The 11,463-nt window shown below is 46.0% G+C and overlaps 1 protein-coding gene across 12 annotated transcripts in view; it reads left to right on the plus strand.

The window, feature by feature from the left end:
- The window catches only part of Camta1 (calmodulin binding transcription activator 1), an 814,893-nt gene that overhangs the window by 797,537 nt on the left and 5,893 nt on the right, over positions 1–11,463 (plus strand). For 2 of the 12 annotated variants that reach the window (XM_040734948.1, XM_040734954.1), the window contains exons 20-24: positions 709–729; positions 1,613–1,806; positions 2,767–2,841; positions 5,191–5,221; positions 8,538–11,458. In XM_040734948.1, coding sequence (XP_040590882.1) covers positions 709–729; positions 1,613–1,806; positions 2,767–2,841; positions 5,191–5,221; positions 8,538–8,720 — 504 coding nt within the window. In that variant the 3' untranslated portion in view covers positions 8,721–11,458. Of the gene's footprint in view, positions 1–708; positions 730–1,612; positions 1,807–2,766; positions 2,842–5,190; positions 5,222–8,537; positions 11,459–11,463 lie in introns of those variants that run through there. The other 10 variants (XM_040734959.1, XM_040734960.1, XM_040734951.1 and 7 more) reach the window with 5 other exon arrangements.

The following is an 11,463-nucleotide window of genomic DNA, read 5'->3' on the forward strand; positions in this document are numbered from 1 at the left end:
GTAAGTTCCAGGCCAGCCTGGACTCACTATTACACACACACACACACACACACACACACACACACTGTCAGTTCTGTAAAATATTTTAGAATGCCTTATTTTATTGGGCTTTGGATAAGCTTCACATTCTACGTACAGGGTTTTGAGTGCTAAGATGTGTACTTGCAGAGAAATCTGGGGTCCCATACTCTCCTTCAGTCCTGAGGTTTTGGTTTCTAATGTGAAGTGCTGTTTTTGTTCTTGTTTGGGTTTTCAAGTCTCTCCTGCAAACGTTACCAGTGGGCAGGGGGCAAGGATTCCAGCTCTGGCTAGCTGAGTCCAAGATCCCAGACCCTGAAGGTTTATTGTGCAAACGCTGACACCACAGTCCCAGTGTCTCTTAGATCGGTGAACAGGCTTCATGTTAGCACTAGATTATATCATACACAGAACCGAGGTTTCCAGTATGTGATGACAACAGGTACTTATTTTAAAAAGAGAGAAAGAAAAATCCCTGCTGAGTAAATATTGTCTGCGGCTAGGAAGATGGAAGGTATTATCTTTGGAAATGGTGACAACTGTAAGATTGGTATTTTGGAAGATGGAAGACTTTTTGTTGGTTTTGGTTTTGGTTGGGAGTTGTACTGATTTGGGTTTTTTTTGGGGGGGTTGGTGTCCTATATTCAGCAATCTAACATTAATCTTGTATTTTCTGTTTCTCCCCCCAAGCTGACATGGATAGCCTTGAAGGTAATGATACACCAAGTGCTCACGCAAACCATTCCACCAGAGCCTCAGACTTCACACCCATCCCAGCTGCAAGGAGGGGCCATTCAGTCACCAAACACATACTCACTCCTTTGCCAGGCCACCCAGCCATACCACATCTATCCTTGGGGACCTGTGGTTTCTCTGGTGGACTGGGCTTGGGCATTAATAGCAGGTGGACATTTTATGGCTCGAGCCAGTGACTTTGAACCTCGTGAATATCAAATAAGCAAATACCTTATTTCCGTGGTGGGATTCACAGCGGCCCCCAGGGACTAGGTTTTGTGCGTCTCCTCTCAGATCTGTGGCTGTGGAGCAGGCTGGGTGGAGAGCCTCTGACACTGGCTCCTAAGAGGCCACAGCTCTCTGGCAGAACTTGCAGGCTTCGCTGCGTGGCCACTGTGTGTGTCCTGGTGAGGGTTAATCTTTTGCAGGGTGGCTTAAAGGTGTCAGCGTTTCATGATAACCCTTGTGTTTGGGACCTTGTACCTCCATCAGCAGTTCGCAAATTAGCTAGAAAGAGGTGCTGACCGCGTGGCAGCGCTGTATGAGTGGAGTCAGGGTCAAAGTGTTTCTAAGTTGGATAGTGAATTCTTATCTTAAAACAGCTTAAAATGTTACAGTTCAATGCTTTGGGGCCCAAATGTCTTTAAGTACGCCAGCCATCATCAAGGGGTAAATACTTTGCTGTCTAAGGATGGGAGTGCCGAGTCGCCTGCAGGAAGAACAGATGAAAGATCGCTGTTAGAGTCTTGTGATCAGCCCCATCAAAGATGAGGGCAGGGAGGAGGGGCTCCCTCCTCCTGAGCTCAGAGGCCTCCCGGCTCCCTTTGTTACTGTCCTGTCCCTTCTGTGTCCCCTGCAGTATGCACTTTACAAAAAGATGACCCAGGCGGCCATTCTCATCCAGAGCAAGTTCCGAAGTTACTATGAGCAGAAACGGTTCCAGCAGAGCCGGCGAGCTGCAGTGCTCATCCAGAACTTCTACCGGAGTTACAAGAAATGTGGCAGGAGGCGGCCGGCTCGAAGGACAGCAGTCATTGTACAGCAAAAGCTCAGGTGCGCCACAACCCTGTGGGGCTTGGGAGGAGACTGGCCTCGCATGGTGCGGGGCCTGAGGCATGGCATGTCCCCAGCTACTCTGGGCGCTGTGGCTTTGTCCAGCAATGCCAGTCTTGTTGGTCTCTCTCTGAGTTGTTGTTACTTGAATGCCACTGGCTAACCAGTTTAGGTTAGTATTTGTCAGGACCAAAATGTGTGCTTTCGAAGAGGCACTTACTTAGAAAGAGTATGTCGGTGATTCCATTTTAGAGAATAGAAGACTAAAGATTGAAAACAGAAAACGGCCCAGAGAGTGTCAAGCTCAGATTTAACTCTTAAAACCAAGGAATATGCCAGGAGGCCTATTCACAAACACACACACACACACACACACACACACACACACACACACACACACACACAATATATGGGTATTGTGGTACACACCTGTAATCCCAGAACTCTAGAGGCTGAGTCGGAGATCATGGGTAAGAGGCTGACCTCGTCTACACATCAAGTCCCTGTCTTACCCCAGACAGACAGAAAATAAGTTGTAAGAGCATATGGAGGGGTCATCTTATTTTTCAGTCTTCATATTCTCGGTTGACCGAGTGCTTACCTAGCATGCACAAAGCCCTGGGCTCCATGTCCAGCATCACGTGAACTGGTCAAGGTTGCGCATGCCTATAGTCCCGGCGCTTGGGGGATGGAGGCAGGAGGATCAGAAAGCCTCTACACTGTGGTTTGCCAGCTTGAGATGCATGAGACCCTGCCTCAAATAAGGAAAGAAAACGAAGCCTTGGGACCCCCGGGCCAGTCTCAGCACTGTGGGAGCATGTCCTTTGCAGTTGGATTGATTTGTGACACAGACCATTTAACTGAAAGTCTCCTCCCACTGTAGGTCAGATGAGTTCTCAGTGTCTGCACTGGGAGCCTTACGGAACCTTTCTTGTGACGATAATATTCCGGCTTTTTCAGGAGCAGTTTGCTGACCAAAAAGCAGGACCAAGCTGCTCGAAAAATAATGAGGTTTCTACGCCGCTGTCGTCACAGGTACACCAAGTCCTTGTGTGTTGTGCTCACTAATGACGATGAAACAGCCCTGACCTTCCCAACTATTTGCTGGCTCTGTGTAATGCTGAGAGCCTCCAGCAAGCATGGGGCAAGCGCTCCAGGTCCTAACAGGATGGTGGCACTCCAGGCACTGCCGCTTGGGCTGAAATGATTTGAGAATGTGTGTCTGACCATGGAAACTCAAAACTGTTTTTCTGTTTTGATCTGGGCATGCATGTAATTTACTTGGACTAGTTTTTAGTTCAAATTTCTCTTTAACTTTTCATTTATATGACAGTTTGCATTATGGTCTTCACTCTGTGTTTACTCTGCCAACTAGACATCCACACAGAAAATCAAGGAAGGAGGGGGGAACCCTTAAATGCCATCTAGGTTTTCACATGTGGAATTTCCACTAGGCAGTTGGTGCCCTCTGCTGGATATGTAGAAGATAGCATTCCCATTCAGTTTACCACAGAGAGCCAGTCTGATTTGGTCCAAGGGGAACACAGAGGAAGGATATAGCATCTTCTCATGGTGCTGTGCTCAAGGAATCTTTCCTCAGATGTGAGCTTTCTTGGTGAAGACTTAGACTTCTGGGGGCTGGAGTGGAGAGTCTTCTTTTCTCGCTGTAGATCAAGTCTAGAGTCCGTAATAGTGGCCCTTGGAGCTGCTCTGAGTGTCCCCTCCATGTAGTGTCTTATTCCCCGGGTATCAGGAGTTGTGCAGTCGAGAGCAGCAGACTTGAACTGGCTCCCTTAATCTCGTTTAACCATCCCCAAAGCCCACCATTCAGCTTCACTCATCAGGGCTTTCGCTTCAGTTTTTCTTACTCTTAAGGCCACTTAAGCTGCTGATATTTGAAAACACTCTGCCTTTGGGAACTCATACTCTTGCATAGGTCAACACAGACACACATCTGTGTGACCACAGCAAGAAAATGTATAGGACCTTAAAGAGTGAGTGTGAGGGTGCCGGGCACCCTCGGGATGGACCACGGGACATCGGGCACGTCCTGAATGGTCTTCCATGCCTTGGGTCCAGGTCCACCACCATCACCACCATCCTCCCCTGCTCCTGCCCCAAAAGCTAGTGCGTAGAACACCAGTGCGAACCAGCTGACCGGGGAGGTCCTGGCAGAAAAGGATGGCAAGCTGCAGGGCACGCCTCCCGAAAGCCAGCCTCCTGTCTCTGTTGCTAAGCCGTGTGTTTCAGCTGCGCACCTACAGCCTGGTAGAATGGCTGAACTCTCCAGTTTGTAAACTACCCTCGACTCCCTGCTTCTTTTCCTTGTAGCCTCGTGTGTTCACTGCCCCTCCTTTCCTTAGTTTGCCCGTAGACTGGGAGCCCCCAGCAGACTGTCCGCACAGAGACTAGTAGGCTTAGCCCCCGAGGTGCAGAGTCACCACCCCACTTCACCACACTGGTTCGCCTAGACCCTGATGTTGCTCTTGAGGCAATATTTCCAGTAAACTAGAACATTCGAGGGTTAGACTGTGCCGCTTTCTCCACTTTATAAATGCTTCTTGAGCTCAAATATATGAGAGATGCAATGTAAGCAAAGCTACCTCCTTTTGAGGGTGTGTCCTGGGCTTACAGTGGACGAGTTGAAAGAGTAAGATACTGAAAATGTAATTGCATAAAAGACTGCTTCCTAATGTTGGCTGGGACAGAGGAATCCTACTCTTGACTTTACTCCTTGAGAGGAATTTCCTGGAGATCTCACTGTCTTGAGTTTCTGTTTAACCAGTGAGGATGGCAAGGTCTGCTGTGAAGACAGCACCAGGTTTGGGGCTCTGTCTGCTCACAGCATGCAGCAAAATAAAGACCATTGCTCTTTGGTTGGCTTTTCGTGGTTCAGATGATAAAGAAATGCACTAGCCAATGGCAGGAGCCTTTGCACACTGGCTGGGGAGTGTGTATTACTCACTTTCCATTTCTGTGTTTAACGTATTTCACAAAGGAGGCTGACGAGGTCTGGGCCTCTCCCCTAGGGGTCATTTTAACTTGTGTTTTCCCTTGGGTGTGTGTAACCCATTCTGGCTCACTTAGCATTACTCTCACGAGCAGCACTGTGACTGTTAGAAGCATTACAGTCTGTTAAATAGAAAACTCCGCGATACCCTCTCAACAAGGTAGGTAGACAGTGGCCTCGGAAATCAGCAGGAGTCCCATTTCTAAGTCATGTGACCCCAATGGGTCCCAAAAATCAGTCTATGGGTTTTCTCCCTGCTCCTTTCACATCCCCTGCCATTGCCCTTCTTCCTTGGTTGACATAAAGCTGATGCTAAGATTTCTGCTGTGACCTCACATGCTAATAGCTCTCTGGTGTTGTCTCACTATCTAAAGCCCCCTGGTGGACCATAGGCCGTACAAAAGGGTGAGTTTAGCTGCCTGCTAGCCAGTTCTCCTTACCTTCCATTCCCAGTATTTTGCTTTTTGCTTGCTTGCATGGGGCTGCAGCGTAGGTTTGCCAGTAAGTTTCACATCCATTCTGAATGAAAAAGAAAATAAAATACAAACTAACCCTGCCTACTAACACTGCCGTCTTATGCAACAGGAGAGCAGTCACTTACGGTGGCGGCTCCCATGCATGAGGAAGTGTGAGGGAGGGACCTTCTGAGACCACTGCCCAGCATGCTCAGACCAGGTGGGATGCCTTCTGCACACACACAGGCCTTCCTGCTCACGCGAGGCTGTATGACAGGGAAAATTCAGCAAGTGGTTTTGTAATTAAAATACTTGGCCACATCAAATTTTCTCAACTTTTGTTTTGTTAAAATTTCTTAGGCACAAAAGCCCATTAGGAAGTACTAGGTTTTAAAAAGAACTTATTTACAGCCAGGCAGTGGTGCTGCACGCCTTTAATCCCAGCACTCAGGAGGCAGAGGCAGGCGGATCTCTGTGGGTTTGAGACCAACCTGATGTAAAAAGTGAGTTCCAGGACAGGCTCCAAAGCTACACAGAGAAACCCTGTCTTGAAAAATCAAAAACAAAAATATTTTTCAGGTACTACTTTCCTACTAACGCTGCCCCTGGAATTTCAGTTTTTAAATCACTCTTCCTTTGTGCTGTGAGGAAAGGCAGGATGCAAAGCTGCCCCTTCAGAGCCTCCCGAGAGCTTTGAGCATACACCAGAAGGCATGCTAGTTGTGCAATACTAAATTGTATATCGTAATAAAAACATGTGAAGTAATCTGAGCCTACAGATTCCATGCTGCATTTGGAAGTAGCTGTTTCAAAAGCATTTGTATTTTGAAGATGTCTTGATCAGACAGTCAGTAGACACTGCCAGTGTTCCCGAAGTCTGAAAATAGGATCCCAGTTTGTAGATACACACAGGACCATCTGCAAGTACAGCTGAAACACATTGTAAGGCACAGTAAAAGGCAATGCCAGAAAACTTTTAGAAAGCTCACCAATGCTGGGCTGGAACTTGGTAACTTTTTCTTATGTAAACATTTGGAGAGGAAGTTAGTTCAGTGTTGCATGGAAATTACCTCTATCAGCCTCTACAGGCTGCTGCCATGCCAACTTGATGATATGACAGTGAGTTTTTATGTTTTTCCTGAGTAGTGGCTTATGTGTAGAACACTTGTGACTGCTTTTAAATCAGGAATAAGACAAACCAACCTTGAACAGTTGCTGAGGGAGAAACTTGGAAACAGAACCAGAAACAGCTCTGCTGGTAACTTCAGCTGTTGCCCCTCTTCAGGGTTAGGCAAGTTGCTTGCCATTGAAAGAGCATTCAGGTCCCATGTGGTAGAGCCTCTCAGAGATGTCTGTGCCTGAAGTAGACGAGGCTCCACCTCACCCACTGCGTACACAGGTAACACTTCTCATCAGAAAGAGCAACCAACTCGCCAAAGGACAGGCGCATGCCGTAGCACTCAGTTTCACTCAGTGGTAGTACCTTGCATGGTAAATGCAGCTCGTAGCGCCTGCTGAAGGGAACTGACGTTTTATGAGAAGTGGTTGCCTTATGCACTTTTGAAGCCTGTTAGTTTCTGGTATGTCAGTGATGATCGTTGTCAAGAGCACACTCTCTAAAGGTGGTTTCAGTGCCAACTGGAATCCCTCCTTTAATTTCTCTAGTGCCTGCTGCATTCCGCCATGAACTCTTAAGACTCCCACTCATGCATGGGGAGCTGGGCTTCCATAACATCCCTCATGCCTCATGCAGTCAGCAGGGAGCTTGAGAGAGAGAGGAGCCAAGAGGGTTTGAGGTTCCCTCTGGGATGGGACCATTTATCCAGCTCTTTATTGAGGAATGACTTGTCTATGGCTTTGTGCAGTCGCCAGTAAGATCTCCTCTCCCTCTCTCTTCCTCAAGAACTTGCAGTGGCACCCCCTCCCCCCTCTTTGTAATTCCCAAGTTGAACTTCTTGGGAGCTGAGCATTCCCTCAGTATAGTCCCGGGATGGCATGTCGGAGGATAACATGCTTACTTTGTTAGCTTATATTATAAAGTACAGAAAACCACTTAAGAGGTTTACATGTTAAAACGTAATTGAAAATGTACAGTTACATTTTGTGATGCAGTGTGAAATGTGCTGTTGACCCAACTCCCAGGTCCACAGCAGAAGGACCTCCACAAAGGTAGGCGTCACCATCAGCAGACTTAGGACGCCACAGTCTCGCCCCAGCTGCAGGGTATCCCAGCTGTAAGGTGACCCAAAATTACCACTGTGCCTTTCCGTCTTCAGCTCTCTGGAAGGCTGGGGAAGGGCGCCAGTACTCTTCTAGGGCAGGCCGTTTGTACTCGGCCTTCACCCAGGGATAGTGCTGACTTAACCGGTGACTGAAGATGAAGTTGGCAACTTCTGATATTAAGCCTGTGGACAGGTTTGGCTTGGGGCTTTGGTTTCTTTCATTCTTCTCTCAGACACGTTAGCTTTCTGTTAAGTTTTAAGAAACTTTCCAGAGGTGTGCAAGGGAAGTACCATTTTCACGTGAGCTTCCGGTGTGCCATGTGGTGTTGCCCAGTTGTGCAGCAGAACCACTGAGATACATGGGAAGGAGACAACTTGGCCTCAAGGAGTTGAGATATGATTGGCTGAAAAAAGCATGAGAGCACAAAGCAGTGTCTCTTTCCAGATACAAGATGGTTTTGTCCTTCTGTCTTAAGGACAGTCCTTTGGTGTCCCTCAAAAATGAGGGAGGCCATACTCCATATTTCCCAGACAGGTGCCCCCTTTCCCTGTGCGAAGTAGCAACGGTGGCTTCAGAAAGCACACAGTCAAGGAGGGCCCTTATAGTCATCTGTGGTGTTTGTATAACCTGTATTTGGAGGTTACTGGTTTGCTGCTCATGGTGAGTGTGGCTCTCCTCCGCTAGAGGAAGAAGAGATAGCACATTCAATCACAAATGATCAAGCCACAGGTTGTCCTCCATGTTTGAGAACTGGGTTTCAAACCCTCCACTTTTTTTGCAGCAGGCTGTCACCAGGTTCTGGAAGTTACAAATCAACATTTGCCTTTGCTTTGCTGATCCCACCTGAAGGAGGACTGTTGTAGAAAGGTCAACAGTTGGTCAAGTGCCAACAGATGTCTTAGCTACATCTTTAGTTAAATATAGCATGAGGTTTAGATTCCAGGTGGTCCCGTGCACCCGAGAAGTCAGGAACGAATGTGGGATGTGTCATGAAGGGTGTGTCATGGGTCGCAAAGTAATCGTGTTTCACTTGCCTCTTTTAGGAAATGAATATTTTTGGAACACAGTGGTGCATGTTAAATTGCAGACAACATGCTCTCTGTCATTCTTATTGGGCTTCTCTGTCTTTTTTATTTTGCAATCCAAATGAAATTTCTGGAACATGGCAAGATCTCTCTTTTCCTAAATCCCCCACAAGCTGTTGCAGCCCTGAGAGCAACAGGTAACTAACCGGAAAGCAGCATCAGGCTGCCCAGTGGATTTTTGATGGCCAGCGCTGTGAGGCTCTGCCTGCTGTAAGCCGCTGCCTCATGAAGCATTTCTCTGGCTGAGCGTCACCTAGCAGATGCAACGAAGTGGCTTTGCCTGACGCTTTTCCCATGGAGCCATTGTTCACTAGAGTTTCTGAAGCAGGCCTTTCTCATTTATCCATGAATTCTCATTGGACATCTGATGGAGTCAACCCTGTGGGCTTCTGCTGGCATTCAGGGCTGTTGCTTATACATCACTCAAGTCCATTGCGGTGCAGCTTTCTTTTTGTTTTTGGTTGAGATTGCCATGGTATCTCAGAGTGACGATTATTTACAGCCTAGAATGTTTGAGAAGATCTTGGGATTGTCTGGTAATGTTAATATTTGAATGATCACAATTTGAAGGTTTGATGTCCTGATTCCTGTACCTCCAAGCTAATCAGGGACCTTCCAAATTACTGACAGGAGAGTGAGAAATATGGTCTCAGGGCTGGTGAGATGGTTCAGTGGTTAAGAACACTTGCTGTTCTTGCAGAAGATGGAAGTTGGGTTCTCTGCATCCATCTGTAGCTTCAGCTCCAGGGGAGTATCTCTACTTTGTGTATATGCACCCACATAGACACATACATGAACACACACGCATGCACACACACACATAGACACATACATGCACACACACGCATGCACACACACACACATAGACACACACACACATGCATAATTAAAAATAGAAAGAAATGTGGTCCTCGTGGCTCTCCTCAAAGGAAGCAATGTCTGTTGCTTTTAAGAACCATAGCTTCTGCACTTGGGAGGCAGACTCAGGTGGATTTCTGTAAATTCGAGGCCAGACTGGTCTACAGAATGAGTTCCAGGGACAGGCTCCAAAGCTACAGAGAAACCCTGTCTTGAAAAACCAAAATAATAATAATAATAATAATAATAATAGTAACACATAGCTTCTGCCCTGTATTTGTCTATGCTATGTTATGGGAAACTATAGTTTGCTTGTCTTCTATGCAATGGGATTCAGAAAGAAGTACAATTCATAGATAGATAGGAAGGTAGGTACGTAGATAGGTAGGTAGGTAGGTAGGTAGGTAGATAGATAGATAGATAGATAGATAGATAGATAGATAGATAACCTGCACATTTCTGGGCTTACTTCTTTCTTAGTCCTATATGAGCCTAATATTTGTAATTCTTTAAGAAAACCCAAATCTCAGCTGTTGTGAAACATTAAAAAGTTGATTGCGCTCTAAGTTGTATAGGTGGTAACCACAATGCAGCGTTTTCCAGTAGGAACCCAACTTCTAAAATTCAGGTCTATGTTTACCAAGTTCATGTACTGAAACATGTCTGTAGCACAGGAGATACCAAGGAAAACAGTTCAGACAATTGATTTTGGTTTGAGTAAAGCAAAAATGAATTACTTTTTCCACTGAACTTTTTAATTTCCATCATATGAGCACATTTATAAGATGAAGTTGTAATGGATGCATAGAAAAGTATCTTAGGAACCTTTTAGGACCAGAGAGATGGCTCGGTGGGTAAAGATACTTGCTGCACTAACTGGAGTCCAGTCCTCAGAATCCATGATGGAGGGAGAACATGGACTTGAGAAAGCTGCCCCCTAGCCTCGGCATGTGCACGCGCACACACACTTACATTTTAAAGAAATGTCTTCAAGAGTGCCAAACAGGCATGGTAGTTAGTGCAGAAGCACGCATCTATTGTAGCTCACAGAGAGCACACAAGCAAGGAGGAACACACAGAGATGATAGTTATTCTTCACCGATCCTTCTTGTTGATTAAAGTTTAGTGATTATCTGTGTCTGTGGCTGATAGGGGAACATAAAATTCATTGAAATGCTGACTTGAAATATGTTGAAAAATTCTAGTACTTCAGATATCATCCCTAACCAATTTATAGGTATAATCTTTCTTTGGAGGCAATATGACTTGAATACATGATCTTATCTGCCTGGTATTTCATTTAAAGGAAAATGTAGACACCTACTCCATCCCCACTATCTGTTCAAGTACCATAAAAGCAGGACAGACGGCACAGTCCTGCTGTCTTGGGTGAGCTGGTGTCAACAGGGCATGTCTGTCTTGCGTTGCAAGCTGTCTTCTGGGATTATGGACATATTCTTTATGCTAGTTTTGGGGTTCCAGGACTGTGTTACACCTAGGGTATTTTGTATGAGGGTATTTCCCCCATAACATTATAATTAAATTCAATGAGGGATGGTATCTTAGAATGGAGAAAACAATCATTGTCGATTTCATCCAAAGTATGGTATGTCTCCAAATTTACTTTTCCTGTTAGTCTTTTGGAAGATACAATATAGTAGGGTTTTTTAACCTGTCTGTTAGAGGCAGTGGAGTGCAACAGAGAGCCTTTGAGGTCAGACAGACATGGGTCCAGGCTTCTGCTCTGCCACTTATCAGCTACAAGAATCTCCCACTCTGCATTTAGAAGTTAGAGAGTGGTTTTATTTTACTGATTGCATGAAGTCACAGGTACTCGGTAGCTTTGAAAGCTTTTGGAACATGGTTAGTCTTTTATCCCCACTCCCTTTTCTCTAGTCCAGCCCTTAACAGACGTTTGTTCAAAGGAGAGCTCCACGGCCATCTCCTTAGATGCCATTTGTAAGTATAGTATGGTAACTCCACGATGAAATTCATACACCTAAAAATTGGACTGTTCTCATTTTTC

The sequence above is a fragment of the Mesocricetus auratus genome, unplaced genomic scaffold, assembly GCF_017639785.1.
Source record: "Mesocricetus auratus isolate SY011 unplaced genomic scaffold, BCM_Maur_2.0 Super-Scaffold_100042, whole genome shotgun sequence".
In the NCBI taxonomy this organism is placed as follows: domain Eukaryota; kingdom Metazoa; phylum Chordata; class Mammalia; order Rodentia; family Cricetidae; genus Mesocricetus; species Mesocricetus auratus.